The sequence below is a fragment of the Nothobranchius furzeri genome, chromosome 13 (genome assembly GCF_043380555.1).
Source record: "Nothobranchius furzeri strain GRZ-AD chromosome 13, NfurGRZ-RIMD1, whole genome shotgun sequence".
Classification (NCBI taxonomy): Eukaryota; Metazoa; Chordata; class Actinopteri; order Cyprinodontiformes; family Nothobranchiidae; genus Nothobranchius; species Nothobranchius furzeri.
The window spans coordinates 55,578,259-55,603,264 of NC_091753.1; the positions used below are offsets into that span (position 1 = coordinate 55,578,259).

Genomic DNA, 25,006 nt, shown 5'->3' on the forward strand with positions numbered 1-25,006 from the left:
GGAGAAGAAGAAAAGGTGATTTGTACTGCATCTTTGATAAAAACCACTAGGTGCTTCAGCAGAAAAAAACTATTACAAATAAGCTGTTTTTTATACAAAACATAAAATAATACATAGTTCTTCTGAAAACACCTCCTCAGTGGCCTAGAGGTAGAGTGTCTGTCCTGGGGCTGAGAGATTGGGGTTTGAGATCAGTCGTGTCATACCTTATAAATGGGACCCACAGCCTCCATGCCTAGGGGCGTTGGACTGAGGCGTTGCTAGAGTAGATTCTACACAGCAGCACAAATGATGCAAAAGCTGAGTTTTGCGTAATGTCCCCTTTAAAACGATCAATGGCTGCAGTCCTAGTGGACCTGTTGGCTCTGTAGGTGAACCAATGAGGGTTGAAGGTGAAAGACCACTCTCCCAAAAACACTTCTTTATTATAGAATTGAGAGCAAAAAGTGTCTTTCACAGTAAACGTGAACTTATTGTTTGTGTTTGTTTTCATCAGACAAGAAAAGTTTGGAACAAACCAGCAAACATCTCAAGTTTTAAAAATTTAAAATAGTTTTTTAATCTTTATACTTATAATATAAAAATGTTTACATTCCAACTATACTTCACACACAAATAATTATCGCCATCTTTTTTCTGTAAATATAAACACACGTTTGTGTTTGTTTTCACATAGAGTTCATGCTTTCTGCTACACAAACGTAAGAAGAAAAAAAAAACATCTAAAGTTCATCCAGATTCAAAAATGAAGACGGAGACGACAGGAACCTGTGCTACACCTGAACATCGTTTGCCCGTATCTGGGCTGATGGAACGATAACACCTTCATTTGGACTAAAAAACATCACAGTGAGAATGTTTAGCGTTGGGGTCGGCGTTGGTCTGACACCAGCCCTGAACATGCGGGACCAACTGAAACACACACACACACACACACACACACACACACACACACACACACACACACACACACACACACACACACACACACACACAGAGAGAGAGAGAGAGAGAGAGAGAGAGAGAGAGAGAGAGAGAGAGAGAGAGCAAAGTGTTCAAATCTACATGAAGTGTTTGTGTGAAGGATTTCTGATGTTTGGTGCAGCAACGTAAAACGACACAGGCATCCAGATGGTGTTTGAATTGATTCGCTGATATGGGGTGCCATTTGTAAAGTCAAACAGTCATAATCTAAGAGCAATATTTTTGGTTATTTAGCATATCATAAGAGAAAAAATTGAGAGTTCACTTTTTCAAAGTCATATTTTCACCATGTTATTCATACATTTATAAATGTTAGAGTTTCCAAATAAATATTTAGTTAGCAAGCTAAATATTTAATTTATAGTTAAATATTTATGTTGCAAACTAAATATTTAGGTCTGATCTAAATACTTAGTTTGTAAAATAAATATTTAATTCACTAACTAAATATTTAATTTACTAATTAAATATTTATTTTGGAACTAAATATTTAAATTGTAAATTAAATATTTAATTTGTAAATTAAATATTTATTTTCCAAAAAAATATTTAGATCCCAGCTAAATATTTATTTTCCATGATGTTATTTAGCTCCACACTATATTTTATATTTTGGGGTCAGACTTAAATATTTATTTCCCAAATACTGATTTTGCAAACTAAATGTTTAGCTCCAAAATAAATATTTAGCTGGGATCTAAATATTTATTTAGGAAAATAAATATTTAATTTACAAATTAAATATTTAGTTCCAAAATAAATATTTAATTAGTAAATTAAATATTTAGTTAGTGAATTAAATATGTATTTTACAAACTAAATATTTAGATCAGACCTAAATATTTAGTTTGCAAAATAAATATTTAACCGCAAATTAAATATTTATCTTGCTAACTAAATATTTATTTGGAAACTTTAACATTTATAAATGTATGAATAACATGATGAAAATATGACTTCGAAAAAGTGAACTCCCAATTTTTTCTCTTATGATATGCTAAATAACCAAAAATATTGCTGTTAGATTATGACTGTTTGACTTTACAAATGGCACCCCATACACTGATATTATTATGAATCTTAAAGATAATTAGATGCAAAAACTTTCTCTGCTTCTTTGCTGATTTATTTCTTGTGATTCTTGTTTAATTGGGTTTGTGTTCCAGCTGAAACAGGAGTCGTGTAAGAGGAAGTGACAAAGCAGAACAGCTAAATGCAGATGAAACGTTATATTTAATTATCAGTGAAAGCTACTATAATGGTTTGAATATATGGAATCACTCAGAGAAAAGTAATAGGGTGGATTAATGATGCTTTATCTTCATTGTCATCATCATCTTCATCATCATCCGCCTGATTGGTTGCATTGTTTCTCCTGCGTATTATATGGCAGTGTCCCAGAACACCGTAGCGGTGTGTCCGGCCGAGGTGGGCGGGGCCGAGTATGGCGGCGGCTGCTTCTTCTTCCAGCTGGGCAGGTTGGGCATGCTGTCTTGTTTGCAAAGGTTCTTCTCAGGTCGCTGACGAGCTTTTATCTCTCGACACAAAACCCTCTTTCTCTCAATCATCTCCATCATGGTGGCGTCGCCACAGAGCCACGGCATCTGGTGATGAAGAACATATCTGTAAATGAAGTTTGTGGATAGAGCACCTTTCACAGAAAATAAAACACAACGTGCTTCAAAAATATCTTCAAAGTGAAAATGTGATTAATAGACAAAAAAAAAAGAATGACAAATCAAAAGTGACGAATATTAAAGCAGCTACTCCCACAACACACATATTCCGTTCCTATTAACCCTCCTCATGACTAACCCTAACCTTCACCTCAAGGGATTGTTCAGTTCACTTCAGTCATCCATTCAAAATCCATTCACCCATCCGTTGATTCACTATCCATCCAATGTTACGCTTGGGAGAAAGTGTATGACAGGGTGCCGAGAGAGGAGCTGTGGTGCCTGAGGAGGACCGGAGTGGTAGAGAAGTTCAAGGTGAAGGCGGGAGTGCATCAAGGATCAGCTCTAAGCCTCATCTAGTTTGCTTTGGTGATGAACAGACTGACAGATAATGCTAAACGGGAATCTCCATGGACTATGATATTTGCAGATGACTGTAGCCCTTTTTACAACACACACCGTGCCGGCAAATCTGCGTAATATCACCACATTGGTGTGTCTTATAAACGCGCCATGCCGGCATGGCGATGGGTAAATTTTGCGGCATTCATTTCGCCTTGCTTGGTAGTGATATCGTGGTAATTATCTGTCTGATGAAGAGCGATTGCGCCTTGGCACAACAGAGGGAGGTGTCATGATGACGAGGGGAGTTACTGCCGAGCTCCGGCCGGCAACTATATTGAAACACACAACTATAAGCTAACTTAGTTTGACAAACTCACGTTACGTATTAGAGTTTTGTGTTGGCTGATTAGTGATTCATGTGTTCATGTTGAATATTAGCTGATTCCAATCATCAGCTACTTTTAAATTCTTTTTCAAAACACAAAAACAACTAATACCCGTAACCTTTATTATAAGAAGCCGGACATTTCAAACATACACCAGTGCCAAACCCTGCGGAATAAAACAGACTTTAAAATGAAAACCTGTCTCTAAACCATTCTATTTGATTCATTGGAAAAAAATCTATTTAAGAAAGCATCCTCCCTAGAATTCTGGATTTGAGGCAAGTTTACCAGCAAAGCATGCTGTCAAAGTCTCAGGTCTAGGTCTAGTTATGTGTTCTACCCACACGGATGTTATAGATATGTGTTCTACCCACACGGATGTTATAGATGTGCGTTCTACCCACACGGATGTTATAGATGTGTGTTCTACCCACACGGATGTTATAGATATGTGTTCTACCCACACGGATGTTATAGATGTGCGTTCTACCCACACGGATGTTATAGACGTGTGTTCTACCCACACGGATGTTATAGATGTGTGTTCTACCCACACGGATGTTATAGATGTGTGTTCTACCCACACGGATGTTATAGACGTGTGTTCTACCCACACGGATGTTATAGACGTGTGTTCTACCCACATGGATGTTATAGACGTGTGTTCTACCCACACGGCTGTTATAGACGTGTGTTCTACCCACACGGATGTTATAGATATGTGTTCTACCCACACGGATGTTATAGACGTATGTTCTACCCACACGGATGTTATAGACGTATGTTCTACCCACACGGATGTTATAGACGTGTGTTCTACCCACACTGATGTTATAGACGTGTGTTCTACCCACACTGATGTTATAGACGTGTGTTCTACCCACACGGATGTTATAGATGTGTGTTCTACCCACACGGATGTTATAGACGTATGTTCTACCCACACGGATGTTATAGATATGTGTTCTACCCACATGGATGTTATAGACGTGTGTTCTACCCACACGGCTGTTATAGACGTGTGTTCTACCCACACGGATGTTATAGATATGTGTTCTACCCACACGGATGTTATAGACGTATGTTCTACCCACACTGATGTTATAGACGTGTGTTCTACCCACACGGATGTTATAGACATGTGTTCTACCCACACGGATGTTATAGATGTGTGTTCTACCCACACGGATGTTATAGATATGTGTTCTACCCACACGGATGTTATAGATATGTGTTCTACCCACACGGATGTTATAGATGTGTGTTCTACCCACACGGATGTTATAGATGTGTGTTCTACCCACACGGATGTTATAGATGTGTGTTCTACCCACACGGATGTTATAGATGTGTGTTCTACCCACACGGATGTTATAGATGTGTGTTCTACCCACACGGATGTTATAGATATGTGTTCTACCTACACGGATGTTATAGATATGTGTTCTACCCACACGGATGTTATAGACGTATGTTCTACCCACACGGATGTTATAGATGTGTGTTCTACCCACACTGATGTTATAGACGTGTGTTCTACCCACATGGATGTTATAGACGTGTGTTCTACCCACACGGCTGTTATAGACGTGTGTTCTACCCACACGGATGTTATAGATATGTGTTCTACCCACACGGATGTTATAGATATGTGTTCTACCCACACGGATGTTATAGATGTGTGTTCTACCCACACGGATGTTATAGATGTGTGTTCTACCCACACGGATGTTATAGATGTGTGTTCTACCCACACGGATGTTATAGATGTGTGTTCTACCCACACGGATGTTATAGATATGTGTTCTACCCACACGGATGTTATAGATATGTGTTCTACCCACACGGATGTTATAGACGTATGTTCTACCCACACGGATGTTATAGATGTGTGTTCTACCCACACTGATGTTATAGACGTGTGTTCTACCCACACGGATGTTATAGACGTGTGTTCTACCCACACGGATGTTATAGATGTGTGTTCTACCCACACGGATGTTATAGATATGTGTTCTACCTACACGGATGTTATAGATGTGTTCTACCCACACGGATGTTATAGACGTATGTTCTACCCACACGGATGTTATAGATGTGTGTTCTACCCACACTGATGTTATAGACGTGTGTTCTACCCACACGGATGTTATAGACGTGTGTTCTACCCACACGGATGTTATAGATGTGTGTTCTACCCACACGGATGTTATAGACGTGTGTTCTACCCACACGGATGTTATAGATGTGTGTTCTACCCACACGGATGTTATAGACGTGTGTTCTACCCACACGGATGTTATAGATGTGTGTTCTACCCACACGGATGTTATAGACGTGTGTTCTACCCACACGGATGTTATAGATGTGTGTTCTACCCACACGGATGTTATAGACGTGTGTTCTACCCACACTGATGTTATAGACGTGTGTTCTACCCACACGGATGTTATAGATGTGTGTTCTACCCAAACGGATGTTTTAGGTATGTTTTCTACCCACACGGATGTTATAGATGTGTGTTCTACCCACACGGATGTTATAGACGTGTGTTCTACCCACACTGATGTTATAGACGTGTGTTCTACCCACACGGATGTTATAGATGTGTGTTCTACCCACACGGATGTTTTAGGTATGTTTTCTACCCACACGGATGTTATAGATATGTGTTCTACCCACACGGATGTTATAGACGTATGTTCTACCCACACGGATGTTATAGATGTGTGTTCTACCCACACGGATGTTATAGACATGTGTTCTACCCACACGGATGTTATAGACGTATGTTCTACACACACGGATGTTATAGATATGTGTTCTACCCACATGGATGTTATAGACGTGTGTTCTACCCACACGGATGTTATAGACGTGTGTTCTACCCACACGGATGTTATAGATGTGTGTTCTACCCACACGGATGTTATAGATGTGTGTTCTACCCACACGGATGTTATAGACGTGTGTTCTACCCACACTGATGTTATAGACGTGTGTTCTACCCACACGGATGTTATAGATGTGTGTTCTACCCACACGGATGTTATAGATATGTGTTCTACCCACACGGATGTTATAGATATGTGTTCTACCCACACGGATGTTATAGATATGTGTTCTACCCACACGGATGTTATAGATGTGTGTTCTACCCACACGGATGTTATAGATGTGTGTTCTACCCACACGGATGTTATAGATGTGTGTTCTACCCACACGGATGTTATAGATGTGTGTTCTACCCACACGGATGTTATAGATATGTGTTCTACCCACACGGATGTTATAGATATGTGTTCTACCCACACGGATGTTATAGACGTATGTTCTACCCACACGGATGTTATAGATGTGTGTTCTACCCACACTGATGTTATAGACGTGTGTTCTACCCACACGGATGTTATAGACGTGTGTTCTACCCACACGGATGTTATAGATGTGTGTTCTACCCACACGGATGTTATAGATATGTGTTCTACCTACACGGATGTTATAGATGTGTTCTACCCACACGGATGTTATAGACGTATGTTCTACCCACACGGATGTTATAGATGTGTGTTCTACCCACACTGATGTTATAGACGTGTGTTCTACCCACACGGATGTTATAGACGTGTGTTCTACCCACACGGATGTTATAGATGTGTGTTCTACCCACACGGATGTTATAGACGTGTGTTCTACCCACACGGATGTTATAGATGTGTGTTCTACCCACACGGATGTTATAGACGTGTGTTCTACCCACACGGATGTTATAGATGTGTGTTCTACCCACACGGATGTTATAGACGTGTGTTCTACCCACACGGATGTTATAGATGTGTGTTCTACCCACACGGATGTTATAGACGTGTGTTCTACCCACACTGATGTTATAGACGTGTGTTCTACCCACACGGATGTTATAGATGTGTGTTCTACCCACACGGATGTTTTAGGTATGTTTTCTACCCACACGGATGTTATAGATATGTGTTCTACCCACACGGATGTTATAGACGTATGTTCTACCCACACGGATGTTATAGATGTGTGTTCTACCCACACGGATGTTATAGACATGTGTTCTACCCACACGGATGTTATAGACGTATGTTCTACACACACGGATGTTATAGATATGTGTTCTACCCACACGGATGTTATAGATATGTGTTCTACCCACACGGATGTTATAGACGTATGTTCTACCCACACGGATGTTATAGATGTGTGTTCTACCCACACTGATGTTATAGACGTGTGTTCTACCCACACGGATGTTATAGACGTGTGTTCTACCCACACGGATGTTATAGATGTGTGTTCTACCCACACGGATGTTATAGATATGTGTTCTACCTACACGGATGTTATAGATGTGTTCTACCCACACGGATGTTATAGACGTATGTTCTACCCACACGGATGTTATAGATGTGTGTTCTACCCACACTGATGTTATAGACGTGTGTTCTACCCACACGGATGTTATAGACGTGTGTTCTACCCACACGGATGTTATAGATGTGTGTTCTACCCACACGGATGTTATAGACGTGTGTTCTACCCACACGGATGTTATAGATGTGTGTTCTACCCACACGGATGTTATAGACGTGTGTTCTACCCACACGGATGTTATAGATGTGTGTTCTACCCACACGGATGTTATAGACGTGTGTTCTACCCACACGGATGTTATAGATGTGTGTTCTACCCACACGGATGTTATAGACGTGTGTTCTACCCACACTGATGTTATAGACGTGTGTTCTACCCACACGGATGTTATAGATGTGTGTTCTACCCAAACGGATGTTTTAGGTATGTTTTCTACCCACACGGATGTTATAGATGTGTGTTCTACCCACACGGATGTTATAGACGTGTGTTCTACCCACACTGATGTTATAGACGTGTGTTCTACCCACACGGATGTTATAGATGTGTGTTCTACCCACACGGATGTTTTAGGTATGTTTTCTACCCACACGGATGTTATAGATATGTGTTCTACCCACACGGATGTTATAGACGTATGTTCTACCCACACGGATGTTATAGATGTGTGTTCTACCCACACGGATGTTATAGACATGTGTTCTACCCACACGGATGTTATAGACGTATGTTCTACACACACGGATGTTATAGATATGTGTTCTACCCACATGGATGTTATAGACGTGTGTTCTACCCACACGGATGTTATAGACGTGTGTTCTACCCACACGGATGTTATAGATGTGTGTTCTACCCACACGGATGTTATAGATGTGTGTTCTACCCACACGGATGTTATAGACGTGTGTTCTACCCACACTGATGTTATAGACGTGTGTTCTACCCACACGGATGTTATAGATGTGTGTTCTACCCACACGGATGTTATAGATATGTGTTCTACCCACACGGATGTTATAGATATGTGTTCTACCCACACGGATGTTATAGATATGTGTTCTACCCACACGGATGTTATAGATGTGTGTTCTACCCACACGGATGTTATAGATGTGTGTTCTACCCACACGGATGTTATAGATGTGTGTTCTACCCACACGGATGTTATAGATGTGTGTTCTACCCACACGGATGTTATAGATATGTGTTCTACCCACACGGATGTTATAGATATGTGTTCTACCCACACGGATGTTATAGACGTATGTTCTACCCACACGGATGTTATAGATGTGTGTTCTACCCACACTGATGTTATAGACGTGTGTTCTACCCACACGGATGTTATAGACGTGTGTTCTACCCACACGGATGTTATAGATGTGTGTTCTACCCACACGGATGTTATAGATATGTGTTCTACCTACACGGATGTTATAGATGTGTTCTACCCACACGGATGTTATAGACGTATGTTCTACCCACACGGATGTTATAGATGTGTGTTCTACCCACACTGATGTTATAGACGTGTGTTCTACCCACACGGATGTTATAGACGTGTGTTCTACCCACACGGATGTTATAGATGTGTGTTCTACCCACACGGATGTTATAGACGTGTGTTCTACCCACACGGATGTTATAGATGTGTGTTCTACCCACACGGATGTTATAGACGTGTGTTCTACCCACACGGATGTTATAGATGTGTGTTCTACCCACACGGATGTTATAGACGTGTGTTCTACCCACACGGATGTTATAGATGTGTGTTCTACCCACACGGATGTTATAGACGTGTGTTCTACCCACACTGATGTTATAGACGTGTGTTCTACCCACACGGATGTTATAGATGTGTGTTCTACCCACACGGATGTTTTAGGTATGTTTTCTACCCACACGGATGTTATAGATATGTGTTCTACCCACACGGATGTTATAGACGTATGTTCTACCCACACGGATGTTATAGATGTGTGTTCTACCCACACGGATGTTATAGACATGTGTTCTACCCACACGGATGTTATAGACGTATGTTCTACACACACGGATGTTATAGATATGTGTTCTACCCACATGGATGTTATAGACGTGTGTTCTACCCACACGGATGTTATAGACGTGTGTTCTACCCACACGGATGTTATAGATGTGTGTTCTACCCACACGGATGTTATAGATGTGTGTTCTACCCACACGGATGTTATAGACGTGTGTTCTACCCACACTGATGTTATAGACGTGTGTTCTACCCACACGGATGTTATAGATGTGTGTTCTACCCACACGGATGTTATAGATATGTGTTCTACCCACACGGATGTTATAGATATGTGTTCTACCCACACGGCTGTTATAGACGTGTGTTCTACCCACACGGATGTTATAGATGTGTGTTCTACCCACACGGATGTTATAGATATGTGTTCTACCCACACGGATGTTATAGACGTATGTTCTACCCAAATGGATGTTATAGACGTGTGTTCTACCCACACGGATGTTATAGACGTGTGTTCTACCCACACGGATGTTATAGACGTGTGTTCTACCCACACGGATGTTATAGAAGTGTGTTCTACCCACACAGATGTTATAGACGTGTGTTCTACCCACACGGATGTTATAGAAGTGTGATCTACCCACACGGATGTTATAGATATGTGTTCTACCCACACGGATGTTAAAGACGTGTGTTCTACCCACACGGATGTTATAGACGTGTGTTCTACCCACATGGATGTTATAGATATGTGTTCTACCCACACGGATGTTATAGACGTATGTTCTACCCAAATGGATGTTATAGATGTGTGTTCTAACCACACGGATGTTATAGACGTGTGTTCTAACCACACGGATGTTATAGATGTGTGTTCTACCCACACGGATGTTATAGATATGTGTTCTACCCACACGGATGTTATAGACATATGTTCTACCCAAATGGATGTTATAGACGTGTGTTCTACCCACACGGATGTTATAGACGTGTGTTCTACCCACACGGATGTTATAGAAGTGTGTTCTACCCACACGGATGTTATAGACGTATGTTCTACCCAAATGGATGTTATAGACGTGTGTTCTAACCACACGGATGTTATAGATGTGTGTTCTACCCACACGGATGTTATAGATATGTGTTCTACCCACACGGATGTTATAGACGTATGTTCTACCCAAATGGATGTTATAGACGTGTGTTCTACCCACACGGATGTTATAGACGTGTGTTCTACCCACACGGATGTTATAGACGTGTGTTCTACCCACACGGATGTTATAGACGTGTGTTCTACCCACACGGATGTTATAGAAGTGTGTTCTACCCACAGGGATGTTAAAGACGTGTGTTCTACCCACACGGATGTTATAGACATGTGTTCTACCCACACAGATGTTATAGACGTATGTTCTACCCAAATGGATGTTATAGACGTGTGTTCTAACCACACGGATGTTATAGACGTGTGTTCTACCCACACGGATGTTATAGATATGTGTTCTACCCACACGGATGTTATAGATATGTGTTCTACCCAAATGGATGTTATAGACGTGTGTTCTACCCACACGGATGTTAAAGATATGTGTTCTACCCACACGGATGTTATAGACGTGTGTTCTACCCAAATGGATGTTATAGACGTGTGTTCTAACCACACGGATGTTATAGACGTGTGTTCTACCCACACGGATGTTATAGATATGTGTTCTACCCACACGGATGTTATAGATATGTGTTCTACCCACACGGATGTTATAGACGTATGTTCTACCCAAATGGATGTTATAGACGTGTGTTCTACCCACACGGATGTTATAGATATGTGTTCTACCCACACGGATGTTATAGACGTATGTTCTACCCAAATGGATGTTATAGACGTGTGTTCTAACCACACGGATGTTATAGACGTGTGTTCTAACCACACGGAGTTTATAGATGTGTGTTCTACCCACACGGATGTTATAGATATGTGTTCTACCCACACGGATGTTATAGACATATGTTCTACCCAAATGGATGTTATAGACGTGTGTTCTAACCACACGGATGTTATAGATGTGTGTTCTACCCACACGGATGTTATAGATATGTGTTCTACCCACACGGATGTTATAGACATATGTTCTACCCAAATGGATGTTATAGACGTGTGTTCTACCCACACGGATGTTATAGACGTGTGTTCTACCCACACGGATGTTATAGAAGTGTGTTCTACCCACACGGATGTTATAGACGTATGTTCTACCCAAATGGATGTTATAGACGTGTGTTCTAACCACACGGATGTTATAGATGTGTGTTCTACCCACACGGATGTTATAGATATGTGTTCTACCCACACGGATGTTATAGACGTATGTTCTACCCAAATGGATGTTATAGACGTGTGTTCTACCCACACGGATGTTGTAGACGTGTGTTCTACCCACACGGATGTTATAGATATGTGTTCTACCCACACGGATGTTATAGCTGTCTGTTCTACCCAAATGGATGTTATAGACGTGTGTTCTAACCACACGGATGTTATAGATGTGTGTTCTACCCACACGGATGTTATAGATATGTGTTCTACCCACACGGATGTTATAGACGTATGTTCTACCCAAATGGATGTTATAGACGTGTGTTCTACCCACACGGATGTTATAGACGTGTGTTCTACCCACACGGATCTTATAGACGTGTGTTCTACCCACACGGATGTTATAGAAGTGTTTTCTACCCACAGGGATGTTAAAGACGTGTGTTCTACCCACACAGATGTTATCGAAGTGTGTTCTACCCAAATGGATGTTATAGACGTGTGTTCTACCCAAATGGATGTTATAGACGTGTGTTCTACCCACATGGATGTTATAGAAGTGTGTTCTACCCACACAGATGTTATAGACGTGTGTTCTACCCACATGGATGTTATAGAAGTGTGTTCTACCCACACAGATGTTATAGACGTGTGTTCTACCCAAATGGATGTTATAGACGTGTGTTCTACCCACATGGATGTTATAGAAGTGTGTTCTACCCACACAGATGTTATAGACGTGTGTTCAACCCACATGGATGTTATAGACGTGTGTTCTACCCACACGGATGTTATAGACGTGTGTTCTACCCACACGGATGTTATAGATGTGTGTTCTACCCAAATGGATGTTATAGACGTGTGTTCTACCCACACGGATGTTATAGAAGTGTGTTCTACCCACACGGATGTTATAGATGTGTGTTCTACCCAAATGGATGTTATAGACGTGTGTTCTATCCACATGGATGTTATAGACGTGTGCTATACCCAAATGGATGTTATAGACGTGTGCTATACCCAAATGGATGTTATAAACGTGTGTTCTACCCACACGGATGTTATAGACGTGTGTTCTACCCACACGGATGTTATAAACGTGTGTTCTACCCACACGGATGTTATAGACGTGTGTTCTACCTACACGGATGTTATAGACGTGTGTTCTACCCACACGGATGTTATAGACGTGTTTATCTGTGGTGGGCTTTTTTGAAAAGGATTAATCAAGAATTTGATATCAGACAGTTTTTTTAATCTGTTATATAATTCTGACTGTTTCACATGTGCATTTTTGAGGATTTATCTAATAATGTATGGCATTTTAAAACTGGTTTTACTTTTTGTATATATTGGATTCATTACTATGTAACTCTGAATGAGATTTTCTAACTTTGGATCGGGAATCACCCCTGTGGGCGCTTTGAAGAATGAAATCCAGAGCCTGATGTTCTGAGTCCAACCAGGTTAAAAGGTGTGTTCACTGCATTTAAAATGTTAGATCTGATACAGATCCTGATGGAATCAAATTCTGTCAATAAACTGAATGAAAATAGTAATGTGATCACAATAATCTGTAAAAAAACAAAAAACAAAAAAATAACACTTTTTAATAAAATGATGTAAAATGTAAACATGAGAGAATTCAGAAAGTACGACACAGACATAGAACACAGAACAAACCAACAGAGGACAATATTTAGTTTTATTTGAAAAGTTTTTCATAGATGATTTTGCAGGATAGGTGAACGTCAGTGGGGGTGGAGCTAAGATGTGGTTACTGGTTACTTAGGGATGAACTCACTGGCCCAGTTCCAGTTTGATCTGTGGCTCCGGTTCTGACTGTAGGCATCTGAATTATTCATTTTATTTGATCCAGAATAAAAATCAGGTTTCCTGCAGAAGGTTGCAGAAATTTCTGAGTTCCTTTTCAAAATAAAAACTTCCAAATATTTTTGCATCAGTTTTGTTTTATTTTATCATGAAAAGAATGTCTGCAGCCGCAGGAAGTCCGCGGAGACCAGACTGGAACTGGGCTTTTGATGCAGGGCAGGGTCAGATTTAAATGGGGCACAGCTGGGTAGCTAAGTGAGGATGTGTTCAGGTGAAGCTCAGCTTTTGTTTAGAATTAGTATCAGTGTTACGTGTCGGTACTGAACGAGCAGCTTGTTAGTATTTATGTCATATTTGAGGAGGAGAATCAGCTGCAGGCTGTTAGTGATAAAAGGGTTAGCCAGCTACAACCAAACGTTTAACCCTGACAGGAAACTAGAAGCAGCCGATAGTCTGAAGCTTCAGTTCTAGGCTGTTCAGCAAAGCTCAGTCCTGTGTGAACAGTTCAAACAAACAGTTAGCACAGGTGACACACTAGACCACCAGGTCAACAGGTGCTTTGCAGGTGTGTTACCTGACTGAGAGCAGGATGGTGAAGCTCCTGCAGGTGATGTGGTGGCATCCCACCTGGCGATGGAACTCCTGATGTTGATACGGACCGACCCAGTTTACATGCAGTCTTTAATTCTGCAGAAAAAAATCGAATTAATAATGTGGCTGACAACCATTTAGCTGACATTCACCTGCTCAGGTGGAACACCGAGTCCAACACTCTGGAAAGAAATGAAATGGTGCCGAACTTCAAGAATCAAAGGATTTATCTGGAAACAGAGAAGCTCCAACAGGGGCGATTTAGACTGTTGAAATCAGCTTTTATTCCGATTTTTTTTGTGTGTTTTCAGTTTTTCATCTGTATGTTGTTTTTGGCATTTATTGCGTGTTTTGTTTTCTTGCTTTTATGAGTTGGTTTTAATTTACTGGATGTGTTGGAGAAGGACAAATGGGAAACAGACAGTCACCTGTCTCCTGGTAGCCTATCAGCCGCCTAGCACACCTGCTGCAACATCTGGCTGGATGAAGAACACAAACAAGGACAAAGAAAGAGAGGAGCAGAAGGGACACAAAGGAGATACAGAGACAGCAGAAGGAAGGGTAGCTCCAAGGAAGAATCTGATGAAGAGGAAGGAATATGGTGGTTAGGAGGAAGAGCACCAGGTAGAGGATGAGGGATTCTTAAGGATCACCACTGGCATTGTAGTGATTCCAGACTAACCTATAGACAGGGCTGCGGTTGACACACATGTCCTCAAGAAACCCTCTATGTTTTGTAAAGAGAGATTCATTTGTACTTTTTAGAACATGTTAGAACTTAAACCTTTCTCCTGAGCTTCTTGCTACCTTTCCATCATCATGTCCATCAGCTCTCTAGCTCGACTTATCCCTTTCCTCCTCCTCTCCTTCCACCAACAGCTGCCCAAGTTGTGGATCGCATCCATCCCCTCTGAACACAACTATCCAGTTATCAGGCTGGATGAATGAATGAATGAATCTAAGGAACAGGAAACAAGAAAACCTGGAGGGAGAGAGAACACGTGGAATGGACTACGGAGGAAGGGATGTGGAACAGACACAGAGCGTAGGGTTGACATGGACAAGAGAAAGGACATGACACCTTCAAGGTTTTAATAGAATCTAATCAGGGGTGTAACACCTACAGCTTAAATGTGTCATGGGGCTTAAAGGAGATGTACAGTTGGATGTCATCTGCATAAAGATGGCAGGAGAGCTCAGGATGTGCTGGAGGGAGCTGATAAAGAAGGAAATGTAGAGACCCCAGCACAGTACCTTGTGGCATTCTGTGGTCGAGGGAGGTGGAGGAGGACTGAAAGTCGGAGACAGTCACAGAGAAGGAGCGCTCAGACAGGTAAGAGGAGAACCACTTCAGAGCAGCTCCTGATAGGCCTACCCAGCCTCTCCAGTAGCAGGTGATGGTCAACAGTGTCAAAGGCTGCAGTCAGGTCCAGCAGGACCAGAACAGAACAGTCCCCTGCATCACTGTGAGTCAGAAGGTCATTAGAGACCCTAAGAAGAGCTGTTTCAGTAGAATGAGCTCTACGAAAACCTGACTGGAAGCTATCATAGATGTTATGTTGATCAAGAGCAGCTGTGAGTCGTTTAGCCACAACCTTTTCCAAGATCCAGCAGTAGTTTAGAGATGGGTCTAAAGCTGCTATGGAGAGATGGATCAAGATTGTTTTTTTAAGATGTAGGTGGATTACAGTGTTCTTAAATTAAGCAGAAACCTGAAACCAGGGAAGCATCAATTATAGAGAGCTGTTAAAGTGGATCTTATAGGAATCTGGAATCACAATCAGCCTTACTCACAATCTTTGTGACTTCAGCATGAACAGTAGTCTTCCTCTTTGCATGTAACCTGACTTCCTGCAGGTCTCCTGACCTGACAGTTAAGTCTTAAACATTTGCTGCCCCAGTTCAAACTGACATGTCTGTGTAACTCACCTCCTGCCCCTGTCAGCATCATGGTTGGGCTAACGGACTTCCCCATCCTGCTGCAAACTGGACTCGAGTGTCCATCCCTGTCTTTGCTGCCATGTCTGGGCAGAGACTTGTAGTCTCCTGCAAAGAAAACCAAACACACCCAAATTAAGCCACAACCAAAACCCATCAAACATCCAGAAATGATTGTTTAGTTATTTATTCAAGAAGGCTTGAAACTAATAAAACTGTCAGCAATCATCGCAAAGAGGCAACCTGTTACGAGTTGTTTTGGTTTCTGTTACTGGTTTTCTAATCATCTCTGTTTCTGTGTTGTGTGCAGGTCGGCTGCAGCTCCTTCCAGGTGCCCTGCCCCCTGTGGGCTTCTCCGGAGTGTCGCAGCTGACTGCAATTGCCCAATTACCACCCTTACTTAAGCGACTGTTCTCCAGCCCTCAGTGTGGTGTTGTTTTTTCTGTATTGCTTAGTAGAGCCAGTGTGCCTTTGTGTTTGTGACTTCTGATTTGTTTTTCCCACTGTGTGTGGGGATTTTTGGTTATTAAAGGGACTTTATGGACTTTTGAATTTGTATGCTCGCGATTGCCTCCTCAGGCCAAAAGTGTAATGGCAGCTTCAATAGGAGGCTCATGCACGAGGCGCGCATGCTGTACGTGCACACTCCTTAACGAAAATAACAGCTGAGACAGTCCCTTGTGTGTGTGTGTGTGTGTGTGTGTGTGTGTGTGTGTGTGTGTGGCCCGGAGGACAGAGGACAGGAGAACGCGCAGCTAATTAATTAAATAATGTGGTTCTGTACCTTTCTCTTCAGCACAGCCGACAAAGGTTTATGATGGGTCAGTCCTCCTGCATGCTCAGATCATTCCCTTCCCTTGCTTGAAAAATTGTTCCAAAATGAAAGTTGAACCCACATCTTTTTTATCTGTGAATTCAATGCCGTTCGGCGAGTCTCAAATAAAAATTTGGGCATCTTACTGTAAAAAAATATATACCATTAATGTAAAAAATTAACTCCAACTAAATTATATTCACATCCAGAATCGAACCCAGGTCTTCTGCACGAGAGTCCGACGTTTTACTAGGTGAGCCAAAGCGCCAGTTATGTACTTTTCATCGATCACGTTTATATCCTTGAGGACAGCTGAAACAACGTCAAACCAAAGAACGGTTCGGAGCGAAAATGGCTATTTTGTTGCTAATTTGCAGGAAATATCTAGAAGAAAGTTCTACAGAAAGTAGCTAAGGGTCCTCAGAAATGTAGCTAGCTTTGTCACTAGGCGTTAGGAACAGCGACAAAGTGGCACTGCCTCTCTCTCTGCTGCTAAAGCTACGGAGAGCAAATGCTACGGGCGATGCCTGAGCGTGAACGCGCATGAAGCAGCCTGCTCGACCCGAGCATCTCTCTTTTTCTGTGGTTTTACAGAAAAACAGGCAATCACAGTAAAAATGCCAGGGCTCATTCTACAGGACCAGGGCATTGCAGGAGAATGTATGAAGAAGACATTTATTATTTCTATACATGTTTTGGCTGTCACACTTCCATAATGTCCCTTTAAGATAGGGTTCAGGGTACTCTTACCTTCACCATCCTTGTTCTTCCTCCCTGATGACCTTCTCTTCGTCACTTGTTTGCCTGACGTAGACGAGGAGTTCAGTTCATCCACTGGGCTGGTTGGAGTTTGCGACCTTACTGACACATTGTACATGGAACCATGGGCGGAGGAGGAGCTATTGAGTGTTGCCCCACCCTCACCTGCTCTCTGAGAGGACGTTGATGAGGAGGATGAAGAGCGGGGCATACCTCCTCCTGCTATCAGAGTGTCATATGGGGGTGGTCTTTTTAAACTCAGAGGAGTTAAAGAGCGCCCCATGTTTACTGGAGAGGGACAAGCTGATTGGCTGCGGGGGTAACCATGCCCCCCATGGGTGGAGCTAGTTGACTTGAAGAAGCTGGAGGGGAGAGGTGGAGCTGATGAGCGACCAGAGGATGTGATGGTGTGGGTGTAGGGCAGATCCTGGTCTTGTTCCTGGTCTCGGTCCAGATCCCGATCTCGATCCCGATTCCGGTCCCGGTCTTTGCGGTGGTGAGAGGAGCTCTGTGGTTGCTCAGCACCTCCTGACTTGCTGTAAGGAGCATTTTCTATCATAGGCAGACGAGTGACATCAAGAGGGGTGAGGGGGGACTCATCCGAGTTTGGGGAGCACTGAGCTGGAGCCGGCGGGAAGACGAGCAACGGCGGACGATGAGTCAGAAGGTTCGGAAAGGGTGGAGGGATGTCACAAAGCGAGCCCCGAGATGACCACACTTCAGCGTTGATGATGGAGGACTGTGTGTCCTGCAGAAAGTCCTCCAGCATAGGGTACTTCATCTCCTCATACACGGACTCGCTCTGCTCGTCGTCCACATCTATCTGACCCTTCAGCTCTTGCAGTACGTTTCCCACCATCTCAATATAAACGGGCTCCTCATCATCCGTGTCCCTGAATGTTGGACTCTGAGATGAAGATTTGTCACCTTGCAGGAAAGACTTCTTGTTACTGAGACTATGGATGTAGGACTCATCAAAGGAAGAGCTCAGCTGAGTGTTGGGATCTCTCTTGGGTTTGGGTGGAGGCATCTTTTTGGAGTCTTCAGCGTAGAAATGGCATCTAGCTGCATGCAAGCAGAAGTTAAAACTTCAAATAGCAGCTTTCACCTCAAAGAAACTGTGAAATTCAACTTTCAGACCACACCAGCAATTCTATCTACAATCAGCTTTGTGAAGGACAGCTGCAGGAGACTCACTCCTCACCTTCTAACTGCTCTGGAGCATCTTTGGTTTCTTGGAACTCCCTCTTGGTGATGCCGATGCTCCCGTCCACCGCCTCAGAGCTACTGCTAAGTTTCGTGGTGGGGTCTCTCTTGGGTTTGGGCGGGGGTTGCCTTCGACTTTGGTTGGAGTCTTCTTCCCCCCCTCCCACTGAGTGGAGGGACTGGGATCGTACAGTGAAGCCTTGTGTGGATGTGGGTAGCCGGTCCTGTGATGCCGGCATTGTCATGAAGCCCATTCTGAAATGTTTTCCAGAGTATGCTCCATCTGTTGCAACAGAAACGTCTTCACCAATCCTGGAAGAGAAACGATGTTTGGTTATTTCTTTTAATTTGTTTGTTTGAAGTTTCAAACAGCACTGACGGATCCTCCAGTCCTTCAGCATCTGAACTTTAAGATTTGGTGCTTAATTACCTTTTGATGACTTCTTCCTGCCGTCTCTTCTTCTGGTGTTTTTCTTGCAGGTAGGTCCAGTTGGTCTGGTTACGTATGCGGTCGCTCTCTCTGGCAATGTCCGAGGCGTTTTGGATCACTAGACCATCATATGTTTGAAGTCCACTGTCCTCCACATACTGAAAAAACCTTCTAAAAGAAGAAGACTCTTCCTGTGATGTCATGACTCCCCAAATATCTGGAGGGTGAAAGGAGACAACCAAAAGTCAAGCTTTCTATATAAAGCACATAGATGAAAATACTTCTGCCGCCCTAAATCCTGGACAAGGACCACTAAGAAGAAGAAGAAGAAGAAAGTATCGTTTCTATAGCGCCTCTCAAGATAAAAATCACGAGGCGCTTCACAAAAACAAAAAATGTAAAAATATAAAAAAGCATTTGGAAAATGTTTAAAAATATATTTAAAATGAGCAAAAATAGACAATTGTGATTAAAAAAATGTTAAGAAAGAGAGAGAGTGAACAGGAAAGAGGGAAATCAGTGGATCCTGAGGAAGGTGGAATAGGTGGGGAGAGCAGAATAAAGAGAGAGAGGTGAAGAAGGTCATACAAAAGCCAGCTTGAACAAGTGAGTCTTCAGCTGCTTTTTAAAGGAGACCACTGAGTCCACTGATCTCAGGCTCAGGGGGAGAGAGGTCCAGAGTCTGGGGGCCACAGCAGCAAATGATCTGTCACCTTTGACCTTTAGCCTGGTGCTGCACAACCAGTAGGCTTTGATCACTGGACCTCAGGGACCTGCTGGGGGTGTAGGGACTAAGAAGATCACCAATGTAAGATGGTGCTTGTCCATGTAAGGCCCTATAGACCAGAGAAGCGGGGTGATGTGGGTGTGTTTGGAGGACTTGGTCAGAAGCCGAGCACAGGCGTTCTGAACCACCTGTAGACGGTTCAGGGAGGTTCTGCTCAGACACGTGAAAAGAGAGTTACAGTAGTCTAAGCGTGAGGAGATGAAGGTGTGGAGAACTGTCTCAAGTTCAGAGCGGGACAGAATGGGACTCAGCTTAGCAATGTTCCTGAGATGGAAGAAGGAAGAGCGAACAAGAGAACTGACATGAGAATCCAGGGTGAGAGCTGGGTCAAAGGTCACACCAAGATTCCTGACGGAAGGTTTGGTGTGGGAAGCAAGCTGACCAAGAGAGTCTCTGACTTTGGGAACCAGCTTGTCTGGGGCACAGATGAGGATCTCAGTCTTATCTTCATTCAGCTGAAGAAAGCTCCCAGCCACCCAGGTGTTGATGGAGTCTAAGCAGGTGTGGAACCGCTGCAGCTTAGACATCTCATGGGGCACTAAAAGCGACACAAGAAAATGACACAGAACAGTGATGTGTGTGTTTCTAGGAGGACAGGTGTGTGTCCTGGAAACACACACCTGTCCTCCTAAAGACTAAGAATACAGGTACGAGAAAATCAGACTTTTTTTAAACACATTTAAAGTTTTACGAGTAAAATACTTTAATCATTCATATTTTTTGTAAAATCATTAAAAAATCTCCAGTTTAGTTTCTTTTTAAACTCTAAAGCTGAGTGTCTACAACCCAAGAACCTCTTTACCTGGTCCAGGTAAAGTCATGAACAGACCTTGTCCATTACACCCTCAGAGATAGACTATGATGCATCACGGCAGAGCTAGCAGAAGAAGCTAACGCTAACGGAGGGTTAGAAAGCGATTTTCTGGCTGGTTGTGGATCCATTTCTAGACGTCTGAGCTGCAAAGAGTCTCGTTTCCTCCTCTGGCTGAGCTGTGGGACTGGAGAAAACCTCAATCGAGTTAAAAATTATTGCTGCTCAGATGAAACATTAGAGATGTCAAAACCTGTTCTGAAGCCGCAGGATGTGACTGATTTACACACATTAGACCAGTAAAAACAGCTGTTTGGTGTGTGAGTGAGTGTCCTAGCTAATCTCTCCTCTCTCCCTCCTCTTTATCTCACACACACTCCCTCAGTCTCTTTCTCACTCACCCTCTGACTCTCTTTCAGTCCCCTCCCCCACCTTTCTGTCTCTCAGCATCCTTCTAAAATTGGAAGAGGGAGTGAGCCAGTGGTAACCTAGCAACAGCAGCATCTCTCAGAGGAGCATGATGTAATGCTTCCTTGTACACAGATGATGAAGGAAAGGTGATAAGAGGGAAAGGAGGAAGATCAAATGCAGACTCAAACCCAAACCTCCAGAAGCAAATTAGATCTTTTGAATGAAAGCGGAAGAATTTTTCTGTAAAGATTTGCAGATCACACGTGGATGAGAACAAAAAGATCAGAGCTGAGTCCGATTCTGTTGGCATGTTTGGCTCTCCGTGTTCTCCACATGTTCTCTGTAAAACAAATATCTGCTTTCTTGTGTTTCTGCACCAACCGTACAAGAACAAGGACTGAAGCCAAGGAACCCAAGGAGGAACCCAAGGAGGAACCAAGGAGACGAGTGTCTCTGCCACCTTCAGAGACATTTCGTCCCACATTTGGTTGCTCTTTAAACTACTCTGAGTTTCTCCTTCACAAAGACACTGAAACTACGAAGTGACCCAGGACGTGGCTCATCAGCACGACTGATCCGATGAAACAGGAAGCCGTTCGAGACAGAGGAACTTCCTGTCCAGACTTTGAACCTGAACCATGTCTGTTGGGTTTTACATAGATCTGTGTTGTTCTGTCAGACATCCCAGTCCAGACAAGAAACTGGGTTGGGTGTTTTCTTTTAACTCTGTCCTGAGGTTCGGTCAAACATGGCGGCCATGTTGGAGGGAAACGTTAAGGAAATATTCTGAGGTTAGAAACAAACATGGTGGGAAATGCCAGATATGTTTGGACCATGCAAGCAGCACAAAGACAGAAAATTCAGATTTTTTTTTTAAATTAGGGTGAACAAAATCTAGACCGACGAGATGAAGACATGAACCGCGAGACATCGAGGCTTGAAGACTTGACATGAGGATTACCTGAGGATCAGCCAGGACTCAAACTCCCTCCATCCTTCCTTCACTTTCTCCTCCCTTTTTATTTCAATTCCCTCGGTACAAAGATGGAGTGATGAAGCTTCTTGCCGTTCTCTCAGATTGCTGCAACTCAGAAGAAAATGATGACTCTGATTTTTTTCTGCAGCAGCGTTAATCCACACTTCAACACCTCCTTCATTCCTTTCTTCCTGTCACAGCTCCTTCCTTTCCTTCGATGTCCCGTCATTTATCCTCACAGCTGAAATAATCGCAGTTTACACACATGCATGCACGCACGCACACACGCATACACACACACACACACAGTGTCATGCTCACACACCCTTCAGCATCACACGATGGTCGCCACAAGAAACAGGAGGCTGAAACCACGGCAACCGGACAGCATCCTCAGCCTGCTGACTCCTCCTCCTGCTGCTGACGGCAGTGTGTGTGTGTGTGTGTGTGTGTCCGTGCGTACTAGATAGAACAGCATGTTGCTGTTCATGTATGTTGGATCATAAATGTGATGTCACATTTTAACGATCCTCTTGCAGAGTCATTCGTTCACCAAAGAAGACAATGATCTAAAGATTTTTATAACGAGCTGAAGGGTCCACATGCTGGTTTTATCTCCATCCAAAGGTTTTAGATGCCAGACATCATCTCCACTGCTCTCCTGCACATCCTTGGTCTGAAAAGGAGGCTCGACGATCATGATGATAAATGACCCGCACTTGTGTAGCCCCTCTCAGAGTCAGAGGACTCCAAAGCACTTCATCCACTCACAAACGCATTCATACACAGATGGTGAGCTACAGTGTAGCCACAGCCACCCTGGGGATAGCAGTAGCTCAGGAGCGGGCTGTCCAGTAATCAGAAGGTTGCAGGCCGGACGCTTAACCCACCTTGCCTGTTGGCGGTGGTTGGAGGGACCGGTGCTCGGCAGCCTCGCCTCTGTCAGTGCGCCCCAGGGCAGCTGTGGCTACATCGTAGCTCATCCCTACCAGCGTCTGAATGTGTGTGTGAATGGTCTCTGACCACCACCAGCAGGCAAGGTGGGTTAAGTGTCTTGCCCAAGGACACAACAGCAGAGTTCTCTGCCAGGATCCTACGACCCAACCATAATAATAAACTTTTTTTGAGGGCGCCTTTCCCAAACCCGAGGTTGTCACGGTTTGCCTCCACCTACTGGTGGATTTTCTGTTTTGTGTTGCAGGTAGGCGCGGCAGACGGCACACCTGTTTGGAGTTTTACTAATGGAGGGACAGAGGATTTAAGGAGCGGTGCGACTCAACTCCAGTGCCGGTTGATACTCTCACATGGGTAGTCTCTAGCCTCTGAACCTGCCCGCTCTGTTTCGTGATTCCATGTTTATAACTTTGAACTCCGTTCCAGTATCCTGTACCTGCTTCACCTACCTTGCCTGGAGTTGTTCCCACGTCTCGTCGCTTAAAGATCCTCCGGACTCCTCTCTCCACGTCTGCCCGCCTGCCTCACGCTCTGAACTCCTCATCTGGTCCGACCTTCCTCAGTTCGCCTCCGCTCTGGTTCCGATTCCTGACCGTAAGAACTTTCTCAGTCACAGACTCTTATCTCCTGGTTCTCTGGTTCTGGTCTCGCTCACCTTCTGCTTATATCTCCGTAGATTCCGGTCTGATCCTGATCCGAAGCAGCGCCTTTAGTTTAGTTTTGCCTCTTCTGTTATTCCTCTCATTGTAAATAAAACATTTTACTTTTTACTCACCGTCCCTCTCATGTGATTCTTCATGTCCTGGGTGCAAGCTCTTACCCACAGCATGACAGAGGTCACCTTACAATTAAACAAAGATAAAAACAACAGAGGTTGATAGAGCAATAAGAAAAAATAAGATGCATTAAAATTCAAAACACTCTAAAGTCTAGGTCTAAAGGGAATAAAATTGTTGGAATAAGTGGGTTTTGAGGAGTGCCTTGAATAATGGAAAAGAGTCCGTATTTCTACTGGCAGAGCCGCGGAGCAGTAGCCTAGTGAACTAGGCCAAATTTATGCCTTGCTAAGTTTAGGATGGCTAGCCAGGCTAGCAGAGCAGAGCAACTGAAAGCTCTGCTCCCCATGGTGGTAAGAAGAGCTCGAGGTTGAACCAGATGAAGTGCAGATGAGGATCTGAGAGACTGGGAAGTGGTTGCAATAGTTAGTAAGTTACACAGATAAAGTGGGGCCATGCTATGGATAGATTTAAATGTGAGTAGTAGGATCTTGTACATGAACCTGGTTTCTATTGGCAACCAGTGTAGGTTTGTAAGAACAGGAGTGATGGGATTTCTTGAGGGGGTCCCAGTAATGATGCGCGCTGCAGAGTTCT

General features: G+C 43.2%; 1 protein-coding gene across 3 annotated transcripts; it reads right to left on the reverse strand.

Annotated features, from left to right (window-relative positions):
• Positions 1-523: 523 nt before the first annotated feature.
• On the reverse strand, positions 524-23,348 carry nyap2a (neuronal tyrosine-phosphorylated phosphoinositide-3-kinase adaptor 2a). Of its 3 annotated transcripts, XR_001572259.3 has the most exons (8): positions 22,665-23,348; positions 19,695-19,911; positions 19,263-19,576; positions 18,050-19,123; positions 16,477-16,593; positions 14,531-14,643; positions 14,386-14,448; positions 2,450-2,588 (listed from the first exon to the last, which is right to left on the reverse strand). XR_001572259.3 is itself a non-coding variant. In XM_015950897.3 (7 exons), the coding sequence occupies exons 2-7, from the start codon at positions 19,895-19,897 to the stop codon at positions 2,367-2,369; spliced, it is 2,043 nt and encodes a 680-aa protein (XP_015806383.1). In that variant the 5' UTR covers positions 19,898-19,911; positions 22,665-23,348; the 3' UTR covers positions 524-2,366. The 3 variants fall into 3 exon arrangements, 2 of the variants coding, with proteins under 2 accessions (XP_015806383.1, XP_015806385.1); XM_015950897.3 differs by lacking the exon at positions 14,386-14,448 and having other exon boundaries at positions 524-2,588; XM_015950899.3 differs by lacking the exon at positions 2,450-2,588 and having other exon boundaries at positions 13,811-14,448.
• Between the last annotated feature and the right edge of the window lie 1,658 nt (positions 23,349-25,006).

Coding starts and splice junctions, on each gene's coding strand:
- nyap2a (XM_015950897.3), bottom strand. CDS start 19,897: ATGACATCACAGGAAGAGTCTTCTTCTTTTAGAAGGTTTTTTCAGTAT. Junction 16,594..18,049: donor GAAGAACAAGGATGGTGAAG/GTAAGAGTACCC, acceptor TTTTCTTTGCAG/GAGACTACAAGTCTCTGCCC. Junction 2,589..14,530: donor ACCATCCTGCTCTCAGTCAG/GTAACACACCTG, acceptor CTTCATCACCAG/ATGCCGTGGCTCTGTGGCGA.